Raw genomic sequence first — 16,138 nt, 5'->3', positions numbered from 1 at the left:
AAGCCACTGGGTCTAGGACTTGAACTGGCGGTTGGTTATGTCGGATCCAGTCACCCTAACTGCCATGCCACCAGCTGGCCCTACCCTAGACTCTTTTATTCAAGTCCTACTCTGTCTATGGCAGCAGCAGTCCTCAACCTTCCTGGCACCAGGGATCCACCATATGGAAGAAAAATCCCTCGATGGACCAGGGGCAGGGTGTGAACAGTTAGTCTCAGTATGACTCAAGTGCACCATATTCACTATGCACTTTATTGTCTCCGCTACCACATTGCACTATTCAGTGAAACAATCAGAAAATAACAAGAGTTTGTGTTCATCAAGAATCTGATACTGCTGCTGATCCAATAGGAGGTCGAGCCCATTTGGCAATGGGCTCCAAACACAGATGAAGCCTGGCTAACTAGCTGCCCACACCCCACTCGGGTGGGAGGGCAACAGGCCATGGACTGGCATCAGTCTGTCCTGGGGGTTGGGGACTCCTGGTCCACAGGACATTTCTAGCCTTAAATTTTAGCCAAGCACTGGTAGATAGACACCCAGCAGGCCCCAATAAATTATTCCGACCATTGATGTTTATTTATTGTCACTCTCAGTGACTAAGTTCTGGCTCCCTCAACCACTAAGCTACAAGGTCAGCCAGAAATATACTTTTCTTAAAAATCTACTATAGGGCATATGTGGTTGCCAGAGAAATACGGGTCAGAGTGAGAGTGAGAAAGCATCCCCCAGGGGATGACCACATTGTGGTCCCTTCTCCATTCTCTCAGGGTTTGGGACCTGCATGTGCCTGCCATGTTTTTCAGGCCTATGGGTCCAGGACTTGAACTGCAAAGACAGCTGTATGTAATTCAGCTGCCTAAACTCCTACACCACCTGGCTGGCCCAACTTTTTTTTTTTTTTTAAAGTCAAAACTAACATTTTGGTAGGTACACTTAGATGATAAAATTATATAGAAAAGGAAGGATGTGATTATTAGAAGTTAGTATAGTGGCTACTTTGGGAAGAGGGGGACATTATATAGGTAAGGAATATAGGAGGAACTTTGAAGGTGACTGGCAAGACTCAGTGTCCTGAAACGAGTGGTACTTGAAGGATGTCTACCTCGTAGTAATTATTTAGCTTATGCTTTTGCCTTATGGGCTTTTCTGTTCTATTTGGAGGGTAAATATGATAATTATGACTACTATGGCAAACATCCTTTCATTTTTTTTCCTCATAGGAGAATATAAATGTTCAGGAAGAGATAGTTTGATTTTTTTGGTTGATGCTTCCTCGGCCATGTTTGAATATCAAGATGAAGAGGAATTATCTCCTTTTGACATGAGCATCCAGGTAAGACTACCTTTATATTTGATTTTTTTAAAAGAATTCTTTAACTTTATTATTTTGTTATTTTCCAGTTTGATCAGACAAACAGAGAAAGGAAGGGAAAGTGAAAAGCAAGCTACTAGGTTTAGGACTTGAACTGCGGTCAGTCATGTAGGAGTCCAGTGCCTTGAACCACCACGCCACCTGCCAGCCCCCCTTTATATTTAATTATTTTTTATTAGATAATTATTGTTTATTTAACTTTATCCATTTATTTTAATTTGACCAGAGAGAGATAGAATGAGAGAGTGAGAAAGTGAGAGGGTGAGAGAGAGAGAGAAAGTGAGAAAGCAAGCCACCAGGTCCAGGACTCGAACTGTGATTGGCCATGTGGGAGTCCAGCACTCTTAACCACCAGGCCACCTGCTGTCCCCCCCCCCCCCCCCCCACACACACAGTTTATATTTAATTTTGAAAGTAACAACAACGAACAGTATGAATACCAGGACTTTAACTACCTTAACCAACATGCCCCCCAGGTGTTTTTTTTTTAGTTTATTTATTTTTTGGAAAGATTTTTTGCTATAGGGAGTGTGTGTTCACTTGTGAGACAGATACAGAGAAAGAGAGAGATATCACCCACTGGGGGATGGCCACACTACAATCCCTTCTTCTCCTTCCTGGTGTGTTTCAAACTGCTGGGTCCAGGACTCAAACCGCGGTAGGCCTGTGGGAGTCTAGCACCTCATCCACTATGCCACCTGCTGGCCCCAGTTATTCGTTTTAAAATGATTGATTTTGTTATGCAAATTATACCTTAATTAAAAAGATTACTCCAACTACTCAGGAGACTGAAACAGGATGATGACATGGTGAAAAAAAGTGAACTCAATTCTATTTTTGTTTCTTTTTGTGTGTGTGTGTAGAGATATTTTTGCTATAGGGTATGTGTGTGCCCAAAGAGACAGAAAGTGAGAAATCACCTGTAGGTGGGATGGCCATGCTACGGTCCCTTCTCCATTCTCCTCTCAGGATTTTGAGCACACATGCACGAGTATCTGGTGTGAGTTTTAAGCTGCTGGCCTGGGACTGAACTGTGGTCAACTACGTGGGAGTCCAGTGACATCATCATTACGCCATCTGCTGGTTCTGTTCTTTTTTCCTTTTTCTTTCTACTTATTCTAGGAGAGAAAGACAGCATCCCATCCCAAATAGGGTCTTTTTTTTTTTTTTAAGAATTATTTTATTTAACCTTATTTACCTATTTATTTTATTTGACCAGAGAGGGACAGAGTGAGAGAGAGACAAAGTGAGAAAGCAAGATGCCAGATCCAGACTTGAACCGCGGTTGGCTATGTGGGAGTCCAGTGTCCTTAACCACCATGCCATCTGCCAGCCTCCCAAACAGGGTTTTGATACTGTGGTCCACTTGCAGTTCCAGCCAGCCTCAGACTGTAGGCACACACTTGCTTGTTGTACTCAGGGAGGCCTCCAGTTATGAACCTGGTTGTGGGTCAGCCTTGCAGAGCATTGCTTTTTACCACTGCACCCCTCTCCAGCCCCTAAACTCCAGGTGTTCTGGTTTCAGTGCTGGTTTTTTTTTTCCCCCCTCTTTGGGACAGTTTTTTCCCTGAGAATATACATATTTTTAATTTCTCAATGTCTTGTGGCAGGGACTCCTTAAATTTCTTTTCTTTCTTTCTTCCTTTTTTTTTTTTTAAATAAGGTTTTTGCCTTAGGGCACATGTGCTCATGAGGCAGAGGTAGTGGAGAGACAGAGACAGTGAAAAGGAAAGTGAGAAATCACTCCCAATGGGAGATGGCCACACTGCAGTCTCTTTTCCTCCTGGGATATTGGGCTAGAATGAGTTACAAGCCACCGCGTTCAGGACTCGAACCTTGGTCGACCATGGGAGTCAAGCAGTGTAATCACTATGCCATCTGCTGGCCTTGGAACTACTTATATTTCTGCATACTTACTATACTGCTTTTTGTTGTGACTTGATGTGTATGCCTATCACTCTCAGTGATTCATGAGATTTGCAGTAGGTGTGTCATCTCTTTCATCTATTTTTTATTTTTACTAGAGGGCACATGCACTTGTCAGTGAGAGAGGGAGAAGAGAAAGTGTCCCTCTCTGGGGAATGGTCACACCATGGTCCCTTCTCTGTCTCTCCTTCCCTTCGGGATTTTGTGCATGCATGCACACTGAGTCCAGGTCTCTTAACTCATAGCTGGCCAAAGTCTGGGGTCTGGCTGCCTTATGTACCAGGCCACAAAGCTGGCCTGGTGTCTTTTTTTTTAAATTACTTTATTTAACTTTATTTATTTATTTAAATTTGACCAGAGAGGGCCAGAGAGAGAGAAATAAAGAAAGCAACAAACCACCAGGTCCTGGACTCAAACCACGACTGCCCTTAACCACCACGCCATCTGCTGGCCCCCCCTATTTTTTTTTAACAATTATTTTACTTTTTAACTTTTATTTATTTATTTTAACTTGACCAGAGAGGGACAGAGCAAGGGGGCAGGGAGGGAAAATAGGAAACAAGCTGCCAGGTCCAGGAATTGAACCACTGTCGACTATGTGGAAGTCCAGTGCCTTTAACCACCACTCCACCTGCCATCGTCCCCTGGTGTCATGTCTTATCTTAGTGCTACTATATGTAAATTCAACAAGTATATATATATATAGATATATATATATCTATATATATCTATACTTGTTGAATTTACATATAGTAGCACTAAGTCCCTTCTCCTCCATTCTCCTCTCAGGATCTTGGGCACGCACGCACACGTGCCCGGCGTGAGTTTAAGCCACCAGGTCCGGGACTCGAACTGCGGTTGGCTATATGAGAGTTCCGTGACATAGCCATTACGCTAACTGCTGGTCCCAACAAGTATATATTGAATACCTACTATATGCCAGAGACTTAGGTAACTTAAATGTAGTGGAACATAAATATTAATTGAACTTTTTTCTTTTTTTTTTTTATTTTAGTGTATCCAGAGTGTGTACACTAATAAGCTCATAAGCAGTGATCGAGATCTCTTGGCAGTGGTGTTCTATGGTACTGAGAAAGACAAAAATTCAGTGAATTTCAAAAATATTTACGTCTTACAAGAGTTGGATAGTCCAGGTCAGTAAAATTCCAAGATCAGCTTTGCCCTTGTATAAGAATGTCGCTACCATGAGCAAAGAGAGCTGTGGAGAAGGAAGCAGGTTACCTTTTGTTTAGGAATATGCTTTCCTGCACAAGCAGTCCTTGCTGGGATGTGGTTTGCACACATGGATTAAACATCCCTGGGGTGAGGAGGGGACCCTGGTTTGTGGTAAAGGCAGCCACGGACACTCTCTGATTTTTCTGTCCATTTGACTCCCTGCCTCTGATCAGGTGCTAAACGAGTGCTAGAACTCGACCAGTTTAAGGGGCAACAGGGCAAGAAACGATTCCAAGACCAGATGGGCCATGGATCTGACTACTCATTCAGTGAAGTGCTATGGGTCTGTGCCAACCTCTTTAGTGATGTCCAGGTCAAAATGAGTCATAAGAGAATCATGCTGTTCACCAACGAAGATGACCCCCACCGCAATGACAGCGCCAAGGCCAGCCGGGCCAGGACCAAAGCCAGTGATCTTCGTGACACGGGTGGGCTTTTCTCCTGTTCTTTGAAATTGACCTTTTATTGTATTGTTTACTTTTTTTTTTTTTTAATTTGCCAGAGGGCATATGCTCTTGCCAAAGTGACAGAGAAGGAGAGGGAGAAATCACTCCCAAAATGGTGTGTGGGCATGTTGCAATTCCTTCTCCTTCATTTGTCTTTCCTGTTGGGATTTGGGGCATGTGTGCACACACATGTCTCTAGAGTGTTTCTCAAGCTGTCAGGGCCAGGATTCAGATCATGCCGTCATCCATGTGGGATCTAAATTTCTATGAATAGTGCTTAGCCTCTGTGCTATAGGGCCAGCCCTGTATTGCTTTCTTTAGAGCTGGTGTCCAGAATTTGCTTTTCACCACTCAGTGAATTAAAATGAAACAGGCGAAGACATTAACACTGAAAATGGCCATGCCGTTATCTATCAAAAGGACTATCAGAATAAGCCTTTTCTTACTTCAGTATGTTCATTAATGGTGGTTGAACAAATTATGTGAAGTTAAATATAGTGTGTGCGTGTGCACACGCGCGTACGCACACATGTGTATGTATATATTTTAACTTGCTAGAGAGCGCGTGCACTCATCCGGGCTAGGGACAGAGAGCATTCCTGATGGAAGATGACCATGCTGCAATCCCTTCTGCTCCATTTCCTCTTTGGGGATTTTGGGCAACACAGCGCTACACAACACAACACAACACAGCACGCACATGCACACACACACCATGTTTTTCAAGCAAACTCAAACTGTACAGTCAGCCCCCTAGGATCCAGCCCCTTTAACCACCATACCACCTGGCTGGCCCTTTCTGGGGAGCTTTTAAAAGCATATTTGAGTTTTAACTCGAAATAGGTTTCATTTGCTAAAAATTTTTTTTTCTTCTTCTTGCTTTTGTGTATCCCTACACCCCAGGTATCTTCCTTGAGTTGATGCATCTGAAGAAACCTGGGGGCTTTGACATATCCTTGTTCTACAGAGATATTATTAGTGTAGCAGAGGATGAGGACCTCGGGGTTCACTTAGAGGTGTCGAGCAAACTAGAAGACCTAATGAGGAAGGTTCGTGCCAAGGAAACCAAGAAGAGACCACTCTACAGGTGTGCACTAAAGCCAGCCGGCTGCCCACAGTCCCCTAACAAATCTTAAGCAATGTGTTGCTGTGACTTTCTTGGCTAATGAATTCTGGACTACACTGTTTACTGTGTTCTTGTGGAACACATGGCTTTGTTTCAGGGTAGCACAAACTACTTCTCTTTCTTGGGCAAGATCTGGTTTGGCATTTTTCTAAAATAAGCTTCCATTTCCTTGGGGTGGCATGGCTTAAGTGTATCATCAGCTGTGCTCACTGGTACTTTGCTTCTTACCCTTAGTAAATCAAGGATAACCACAGTACCTGACTTGTTAGTTTATTGTGAGGAATAGACACAAGGCACTTATAAAACAGCCAGGTATGGAGCAAAAACTCACTAAGTGTTGTAATAATCGTAACTAAAACTCTTACTCTGATTTCTCGCAAATTTTAGATCAAACCAGAATGCTAAGATTACCTTCTCATAGAGAAAGCTCTTCATGGTTTATTTCTGAAGATCAATTAGGCTTTTATTTTAGACTGGTTTTCTCAGTGTAGGAAATGTAGGAGTCATGACCTTTGTTCATTTTTGAGCTCTTTTTTTTTTTTTTGGAGAGGTTTTTGCTATAGGGCACGTGTGCTCATCAGAGAGACAGAGAGACATAAAGCGAGAAATCACCCCCCAGGGGAGATGGCCATGCCGCAATCCCTTCTCTTCTCCTCCATTCTCCTCTTGGGATCTTGGGCACGCACGCATATGCGCCCGGCGTGAGTTTTAAGCCACCGGGTCTGGGACTTGAACCACGGTCAACTATGTGGGAGTCCAGCGACATAGCCATTACGCTAATTGCTGGTCCCCAGGAATCTAAGTTTTTAATTCTTTAAATAATTATTTAACTTTACCTATCCAGCACCCTTATCCACCACACCACTTGCCAGCCTCAACTTTATCTATTTGTCTGTCTGTCTGTCCACCTGTCCGTCTGTCCATCTGTCTCTCCATCCGTCCGTCCGTCCGTCCGTCCGTCCATCCACCCCTCTGACCAGAGAGGGACAGAGTGAGAGAGAGAAAGAGAGGAAAGGTGAGAAAGCAAGCCGCCAGGTCCAGGACTCGAACTGCGGTTGGCCATGTAGGAGGAATCCAGTGCCCTTAACCACCATGTAGGAGGAGTCCAGTGCCCTTAACCACCATCCCACCTGTAGACCCCAGGAATCTAATTTTTTTAAAAAGTTTATTTATTCTGAGACAGAGACAAAGAGCCCAGCATTCTCAGCAGGAGCCCCATGCCACGATCCATCCTGAGCCAGCCTAGACAATGGGCACATGTGGACCTGACTTGTAAAAGGAGGCCCTGGGATGTGGCCCTTCTCATGTATTAGCACTGTGCCACTGTCTAGCCCAATTGCTGCAGGAATCTATATAGCAGGAACTAATAACTGTCCAACAGTGTCTGTGGGGTGCCATCATCAGAAAATGTCCTACCCAATCTGTGGAGAGCAGCCATTTGAAAACGTGATGAAAACGTGGCCTATAGACACATGCAGAAAAGCGCTTTTGTAAGCTACTGTAGCAGGGCTATTGTGAAGCATTTAGATATGAAAGCAGTATTTGCTTGCTGTCAGTAGTTATTTTAACAGTGTCTGTGAGTCGCCATCATCAGAAAATGTCCTGCTCAACCATAATGGTCCTTGTCACTGCTTGAGACCCAGACTCCCAGAGAGAACATCTGATGGGCAGAGCCTGGGTCAGACACGCCTACCACCTGGTTGGAGGAGGGTACAATGTCTTGATTAATATTGTCCCAAAACTGCAAGGTGGGAAGAGTACTTCCCAAAGAAAAATTGGAGTTTCTGGGACCAGCAGTTGGTGTAATGGCTATGTTGCTGGACTCCCATGTAGTTGACTGTGGTTTGAATCCTGGACCTGGTGGCTTAAACTCATGCCAAGTGCGTGTGCGTGCGTGCCCAAGATCCTGAGAGGAGAATGGAGGCGAAGGGATTGTGGTGTGGCCATCCCCCCAGGGGGTGATTTCTCGCTTTCTGTCTCTCCGTGTGTCTCTGTCTTTCTGGTGAGCGCACGCACCCTATAGCAAAAACCTCTCAAAAATAAAAAAAATTGGAGTTTCATTATTTTAAGTAGTTAACATATATTTTAAAGAATTATTGGGACCTGCAGTTAGTGTAATGGCTATATTGCTAGGACTCCCACTTAGTCGACCGCGGTTCAAGTCCCAGACCTGGTGGCTTAAACTCACGCCGGGCGCGTGTGCCTGCATGCCCAAGATCATGAGAGGAGAATGAAGGAGAAGGGATTGCGGCGTGGCCATTCCCCCTGGGGGGTTATTTCTCGCTTTCTGTCTCTCTGTCTCTTTGTCTGGCGAGCGCATGCGCCCTATAGCAAAAACCTCTCCAAAAAAAAAAATATTTAACATTTATGTATTTTTTATTTACTTTAATTTGACCAGAGAGGAACATAGTGAGAGAGAAAGAGAAGGAAAGTGAGAGAGCAAGCTGCCAGGTCCGGGACTTGAACCGCAGTTGGCCCTGTGGTGGTCCAGCACCCTTAACCGCCATGCCACCTGCTGGCCCCAGTAGTTAACATATTTTAAAACTGATTTTTGTGTAGGCCTGAGATGGTATTATAGCAAATTCTGTTCTATTAAAATACATTATTAGAGCCTAACAGTTACTTAAATATTATTGAAGAGAGTAAAAGAAATTGGAGCTTGGGTGCCAGGGAGGAATTTTAGATAGGAAAGCACAATCTTTCAGTCCATGCTTTTTTCATTTTTCTCCCCCTCAGGTTAAAGTTTAAGCTCAGCAAAGATATAGCACTCACTGTGGGCATTTATAATTTGCTCCAGAAGGCTTTCAAGTCTTCTGCAATAAGGCTGTATCGGGAAACAAATGAACCAGTGAAAGTCAAGACCCGGATATTTAGTATAAATACAGGCAGTTTGCTCCTGCCTAGCGACACCAAGAGGTCTCAGGTAGGTAGATAAGCCTTCTTACTGAATTTTCTCATTGAAATGTTAACAGGGAGGGTGATGTTGATCAGCCTAATTATTAAATAACTTTTGCATGTGCATCTTTCTAGCTAAACTGTGAAAACACAAAGTTATTGCTCTTTGGAACTGTGGCATCTGGGTCAGTGCTACCTTGAGAGCTAGAAAGTTTAACAGGGCCAGTATTTAAAAGGGATGTCAATTAAAACTTCAGCTCTTAATCTCTCAGCACACGTTGTTCTGAGCCTGACAGTCTAACTCCTTGCTCAGGTGCCCTAGCAGCACCTACTTTATACTTAATAAGGAGATGTGGAGGAGTTGGGAAAGTGTTAGGTGTGAAGTGCACTCTTTTTTTAAAGGAGAGAACTTTATTTTTCCTAAGCCAAGTGCTTGCTATGCTTTGGAATGATACATATCTCTCTTTGTGAACCTGAAAGACAGCCTTAGAACGCACAGAACGATCTCTCATTTTCTCAGCTTCATTTAATTAGTGGATTTGGCCTCAAAAATTAATACCAAATGAGTCATCTTTTTTAATTATGCACAATGTAAAGGAGAATCTGGGATTTTGCATAAGTTCAAGACCTAGAAGGATAACTAAAATTGTATTTTGATTCAACCCTTGAGATGTTTTTTAGAGCATAAATTTCAAGCCAGAGCATTTCACCCTGGCATGCACACTTGCACCTGGTGTGTTTTTCAAGCCACTGTGGTGAGATTCAAACCATGTGGTTGGCCATATGGGATCTGACTCCCTTAACCACTAGGCCACAGGTCTGGGCCCCCCTACCCTTACCTTTTTAAAGCTTTTTATTTTAATTTTTGCCATAGGAGACATGTGCTCACCAGAGAGAGACACAGAAAGACAGAGAGAGAAAGTGAGAAGTAACTTCTGGGGTGCGATGGCTGCACCACAGTCTCTCTTCCGTTCTCCTCTTAGGATTTTGGGCACATGTGTACCTAGCATGATTTTCAAGCTGTTGGGTTTAGGAGCTGAACCCTGGTTAGCCATGTGAGATCCAGCTCCTTAATTACTGTGCCACCTGCTGGGCCTGCCTTACTTTTTGAAGGAAAGAGTTAAGAAATTTCCTCTTCTATTTTAGAAGTAACTAGTTTTATGTTGATTCATAGGCAGTAGCTTTTCTGTTAGCTGAGTTTTCTTTTAATCTTTTTTCTTTTTTTAATTGTCAGAGGGTGCATGCCCTCACCAAAGAGAAGAAGGAGGAAGCACCCTCCAATGGGGCATAGTTGGACTTCAATCCCTTCTCCTCCATTTTTCCATCCTGTTGGGATTTTAGGTACACACAGACATGCCACGGGTGATCTGGCTTCCTTAACCACTAGGCCACAGGGCTGCCCCCCCTTCTTTTTATTTATTTATTTATTTATTTATTTATTTCAAAGAATTATTTTATTTAACTTTATTTATTATTATCATTGTTATTTTCCAGTTTGATCAGAGAGAGAGAGAGAAAGGAAGTGAGAACGCAAGCCACCAGGTCTGAGACTTGAACCATGGTCGGCCATGTGGGAGTCCAGCGCCCCTAGCTTCTATGCCACTTGCCAGCCGCCACCCCCCCCTTTTAATAGCTGTTTTCCTTTACCTGTGATACTGTGTACATGTGAGAGTGAGGGGAGACTTCTGTAGGATCTGGTCATGCCTCAAGCCCCTTCCTCCATTCTCAGATCTTGGATACTCCTGTGCGTGACTGCGTATTTCAGGTTGCCTTTCCCAGGGATTCAAACCAGGGTTGTCATGTGGGATCCAACTTCTCCTGAGCAGCACAGCACCACTGCACCCTTGAGCCAGCCCTGAGTTGTTTTCTTGATCCAATATGCCTGAAGAAACCTCGAGGGTCTTTTTTTGTTCATAAATCCTGAATTTGACTGCTAATAAATTCTGTTATGAATCACCTATCTGTTGGGTTGTTGGGAAAGTCATGACACATTTTTGCATAGAAGAATACTGTGACTTTTCCGACAACCCAATAGGATCAAAATACAAACATTAATATTTGTAAGTGATACTGAATGTGCGCGCACGTGAGTGTGTGTGCGTGTCTACTTCCCATGCCAACTGAGACCTACCATCGTTCCTGCCATAGGTTTTCTCAGTAAATAGGCATGAGGTGAGCATCCTTCGTGTGTCAGGGAGGGTGCTGGGAGCACAGTACCTATGTGTTAAATGAGAGCATGGCCTTTGGCACCAGGCAGATCTGAGTTTAAAGCCCAGTTAGCTGTAGAACCTGGAGCACACTGCCCAACCATTGAACTTCAGTTCTCATTTGTAAAACAGCTTTTAACATCCGCCTCTGCTACAGGGATAAATTAAATGCCACGTGTAAAGCACCTTGTAGTCACTCAGTAAATGTGAACTCCTATTGGAGGAGGACGCCCCTGGGGAACCGTCTTCTTGCTTCTTAGAAGAAGGCTGATTTAGCTTGGTGGTGTCAACGTGCCAGCCATTTGGGTCTCCATGTAGCCTCTCTCTGTGACCTTTGTTGTGCCCCCTCCTTTAGATCTATGGGAACCGTCAGATTCTATTGGAGAAAGAGGAAACAGAAGAGCTGAAACGGTTCGATGAGCCAGGTTTGATTCTCATCGGTTTCAAGCCCTTAGTAATGTTGAAAAAGCACCATTACCTGCGGCCTTCCATGTTCGTGTATCCCGAGGAGACACTGGTAAATGGTAGGTGGCACAGACCAAGGACAGTTTCCTAAACAAACATTGCTAGGCACTGTGTGGGATGCTGATGAGGCATTTTGAAGTCGTTTCATGCTCCAACTTTGGAAATGTAGAACTAAACAAAATTAAAGATTTGTTTAAGACCTTTAACATGCTGATATGTATTGTGCATATCCAGGAGGGGCTATAGAATTTACCATTTTAAGGGCTTACTTCTCATAGAGGTCTTTCTTTGAGGTTCCCAGATAGCAAAAACAAGCAAAAAAACCCTACAGCTTTTTCTCTAATGTTGGAAACTAAAGAGTATGTATGTATCTATATTGTTCAGATCTCTGTTTCTGTGTGCTATGAACCCCCAGATTTCTTTGACTTGATTTTTAAAATTATTTAATTTTATTTATTTATGATTAGTAGTAGTAGTTTTAAATTTTACTATATGCACTTACCAGAGAGAGAGAGAACCGCTAGGTCCAGGATTTGAACCGTGGTTGGTGGGAGTCCAGCATCCCAACCACCATGCCACCTGCTGGCCCCTGACCTTATTTTTGTGTGTGTGTGTTTCTTCCATGAGAGAGAAAAGAGTGAGCCCCCCGCCAGAAAGCGAGAGACAGCACCCCCAGAGAGGGGCTGTGACCTCATTATCTGCTCCCAATCTCAGCCCAGGTCACTTGTGTACCTGGAGTATTCAGGGAGGTCTTTGGATACAAACCCAGAACATTCCCATGTGGGTCATCTTCACAGAGCATTGATATTCTGCTACCATTTGGTTTTCACTAGTGCCTGGGGTTCATGCCTTTAGTCTAGTGCCTGTAAAAGTGAACTGACAGGCCAGTGTTATAATCTAGTTGTTATGGGAGTCAGATCCTACTTGGCCAAACATGGTTCAAATCCTAGACCCGGCATCTTGAAAAATGCACTGAGCATGTGGGCATGCATGTCCCAAATCCCACCAGGTTAGAGAAAAGGAGAAGGGATTGAGGTGTGACCCCACCCCAACTGAGAGGTGCTTCCTCTTTACCTTCTTTCTGGCAAGAGCATGCACCTTCTGGCAATTAAAAAAAAAAAAAGGTGAAAGTCTCATAATCTCTGCTCCTAAATAGAGCTTGTGAACTTTCAAAGTCGTCTTCCTCCCTTCTCCCCTGTATGTCTCTGCTGCTCCTGCATTACCTATTGAAGTATCACAAGCCCTTTGAAGAAAATAAAAGGGAAGTTATAATGTTCTGCTGTGGGCTAAGAAGAAAGGAGGAGACTTCCTTAGGATGGAAGCCAGTGGGGCGTTTGTTTTCTAGGGAGCTCAACCTTGTTCAGTGCTCTCCTCAGCAAGTGTCTGGAGAAGGAGGTCGTAGCAGTGTGCAGGTACACACCCCGCAAGAACACCCCACCGTATTTCGTGGCTCTGGTGCCACAGGAAGAGGAGCTGGATGACCAGAAAATTCAGGTGACTCCCCCAGGTATGTGGTGTAAGTATTTCCAAGACTTCTGAACTTTGCCCAGGCTTTGGTATCATTCGTGGGATCCTGATTCAGACCGCCAAACCATGGTCTCCAGGAACAGGGCCTGGGAAATGTGTATTTTTAAGGTTTCTTAGGGAGTTTCTTGCACAGTCAAGGTTATCAGATAGGCTTGTGCAGTGCATAGCATTCACAGCTATACAAGGCAGTTTTGCAGCCAGGGTTGAGAATTATGTGTAGGGACTTAGACAAGTTCATGGAATATGTGTGTGTGTGTGTGTATAAATACACACACAAATATACACACATGTACATATACATACATACATATATACATGTATGTAATGGGGCATAGTGGGTCATGGATTTTGACATCAGACTTGATTTATATTCTTATGTGTCTGAAAGCTTGTTTGCTTTTGTTTCAGACCCATCTTTGCCACTTGTTAGCCAAACAAGTTGGGCAAATAATTTAGCCTTTCTACTGATATTCCTTATCTACAAAGATGAAGGTTCTAGAATACCTTTCCCTCAAGGTTGTTTTACATTTGAGACAAGTTAATAAAAGTGTAAGTGCCTAATACAAACTAGTCAGCAGAGGGTAGTCTTTCTTCTTTAGTCATACTAATACAAATTTTAAGAACCTGGGGATGGTGGTGTCACCTGTGGTCCCAACTTCTTGAGGAAGAGAAGCAGGGGATCAGGACACAGCAAGACCCAGTCTAAAACACCATCCCACTACCGCACATCCTGACACACGTGAAAAAATTACAACTCTTTGGATATATTCTGGTTTTTGTTTTGTTTTGAGAAAGAGAGTGAATGTGTGTGTTTTAATTGGCATTATTTAGTTCTGGTATTTTTTCAAGAAACCTTTGCTGGCTTTTTGCCAAGTGATCAGAGTATATTCTGGTTTTAACTCTGGTCATCAGCATGTTCAGAAGTGCTCAGTTTTGTTTTTTGTTTGTTTTTGGAGAGGTTTTTCTCTATAGGGCGCGTGTGCTCGCCAGAAAGACAGAGAGACAGAGAGACAGAAAGTGAGAAATTACCCCCCCCAGGGGGGATGGCCACGCCGCAATCCCTTCTGCTCCATTCTCCTCTTGGGATCTTGGGCACGCACGCACATGCGCCCGGCGTGAGTTTTAAGTCACCGGGTTCAGGACTTGAACCACGGTTGACTACATGGGAGTCCAGAGACATAGCCGTTAGGCTAACTGCTGTTTCCCAGAAGTGCTCAGTTTTTAAGCCACTGTCTCTCGACCCCAAGTTCACCCTTCTCACTCTGTGCTGCTGAGGCTGAGACTCTCTAAGCCCAGCTCTCTTCCCAGCTAGCTCTCTGGTAGGCTGTGTCCCAGCCCCTTCCCTTGTGCTTGCTGCTGTCAGTGTCACCAGCAAGGCCCTTTACCTGTAGCAGCAGTTGGTTACAGTGTCTGGGTTTTTCAGTCCTTCCAGAGCCAGTCAGTAACTGGATCAAGATCAGCCTGATAACCCTTACTTATTTCATCCTTTAGTACGTGGTAGTGGCTAGAGAAAAAAGGGAGTGACTGAAGCTCATCAGAGGGCCCTGTGGAGCTGGGCTGTACCCTTTCAGGGAAGGACTCTATCCAGCTGGCTCTGGATGTTTCAGAAAAGCTGGAGGCTAGGACCAACTGCTGCTGCCAGATAAAGGGTCCTTGCTGGGACAGTGCAGACAGGAACAGTGTGTGTCCAGGAAGGGCCCCTCGTGCCTCTCGGTCTCCTTTCCAGAGGGCATCTCTTAGGCAAGTGCTAACAGGAGTCAGATGGGAAAGGAAAAGGATTTTTGTGGGGCCCCAGCAGCACAGGGCACAGAGGGTGAGTTTGGAGCTGAGACACAAGTGACGGCAACACTCTATTAAGTTGATTCCCAGACAATTTGTGTCCTTTGCTCAGGTTTCCAGCTTTTTTACCTACCCTATGCTGATGACAAACGGAAGGTGCCCATTACTGAAAAAGTCAAGGCAAACCCAGAGCAAGTAGACAAGATGAAGGCTATTATTCAGAAACTCCGCTTCAAGTACAGGTTAGTATGGGCCAGTCTCAGGCTTCCTTCTGCAAGTGCCCCCTAAGTAGAAAGCCTTATTAGAAGTTTTCCAAAAAAAAAAAAAAAGTGTTCCCTATGGTGGGGCCAGCAGGTGGCATGGTAGTTAAGGTGCTGGACTTTCCACATGGCCAGAAGCATTTCGAATCCTAGAAATGACAACTTGTTCTCTCTCTTTCTCTTTCTCTGGTGAATTGAAAAATAATGATAATAGGACCAGCAGTTAGCGTAATGGCTGTGTCGCTGGACTCCCACGTAGTCGACCGCGGTTCGCGTCCCGGACCCGGTGGCTTAAAACTCATGCTGGGTGCATGTGCGCATGTGCCCAAGATCCCTAGAGGAGAACAGAGGAGAAGGGATTGCGGCATGGCCATCCCCCCTGGGGGGTGATTTCTCGCTTTCTGTCTCTCTTTCGCGCTCTGTCTGGCGAGCGTACGCGCCCCATAGCAAAAACCTCTCCAAAAAAATAAATAAGTAAAAAATAATGATAATGACAAATAAAACTAAATAATTATTTTTTTAAAATAAGGTTTTACCTGTGGACCCTGCTGCAGTCGTGTAGACTGTGTGATGCTATGGCCACATGAAAGAACCAAGTTTAGATCCTGGACCAGCTGCAACATGCTCAGTGCATTTAGACACCTGTGATCCTAGCTATCCGGAATGCTGGGGTGGGAAAATTGTAGTATGGCAAGATTCTGATGAAAATACCTATTTATCTTTCTCTCCTCTTTACAGTGAGTAAATAATTAGTGAATTAAATTCAAGTGAGGGCCCAGCTACAATAGTCTGTGCTGGGTGCTGTTGCTCGGTAGGCTGAATGCATATGGGAGCCAGGTTTAATTCTTGGCAGCCCCTGAAAAGCTGGGTGTGGTAGCCTGTGTCTATAAGCAACT

The 16,138-nt window shown here is 44.2% G+C and overlaps 1 protein-coding gene across 4 annotated transcripts in view; it reads left to right on the top strand.

The window, feature by feature from the left end:
• XRCC6 (X-ray repair cross complementing 6) overlaps window positions 1-16,138 on the top strand; it is a 31,147-nt gene that overhangs the window by 2,858 nt on the left and 12,151 nt on the right. For all 4 annotated transcript variants that reach the window (XM_014588689.2, XM_006150726.3, XM_006150727.3 and 1 more), the window contains exons 3-10: window positions 1,224-1,336; window positions 4,317-4,455; window positions 4,711-4,965; window positions 5,887-6,070; window positions 8,846-9,032; window positions 11,567-11,735; window positions 13,022-13,183; window positions 15,095-15,224. In XM_014588689.2, coding sequence (XP_014444175.1) covers window positions 1,224-1,336; window positions 4,317-4,455; window positions 4,711-4,965; window positions 5,887-6,070; window positions 8,846-9,032; window positions 11,567-11,735; window positions 13,022-13,183; window positions 15,095-15,224 — 1,339 coding nt within the window. The remainder of the gene's footprint in view (window positions 1-1,223; window positions 1,337-4,316; window positions 4,456-4,710; window positions 4,966-5,886; window positions 6,071-8,845; window positions 9,033-11,566; window positions 11,736-13,021; window positions 13,184-15,094; window positions 15,225-16,138) is intronic.

The sequence above is a fragment of the Tupaia chinensis genome, unplaced genomic scaffold, assembly GCF_000334495.1.
Source record: "Tupaia chinensis unplaced genomic scaffold, TupChi_1.0 Scaffold000294_5, whole genome shotgun sequence".
Classification (NCBI taxonomy): Eukaryota; Metazoa; Chordata; class Mammalia; order Scandentia; family Tupaiidae; genus Tupaia; species Tupaia belangeri.
Note: the sequence above shows the minus strand (reverse complement) of the source record. Positions and strands in the feature narration are given on the sequence as shown.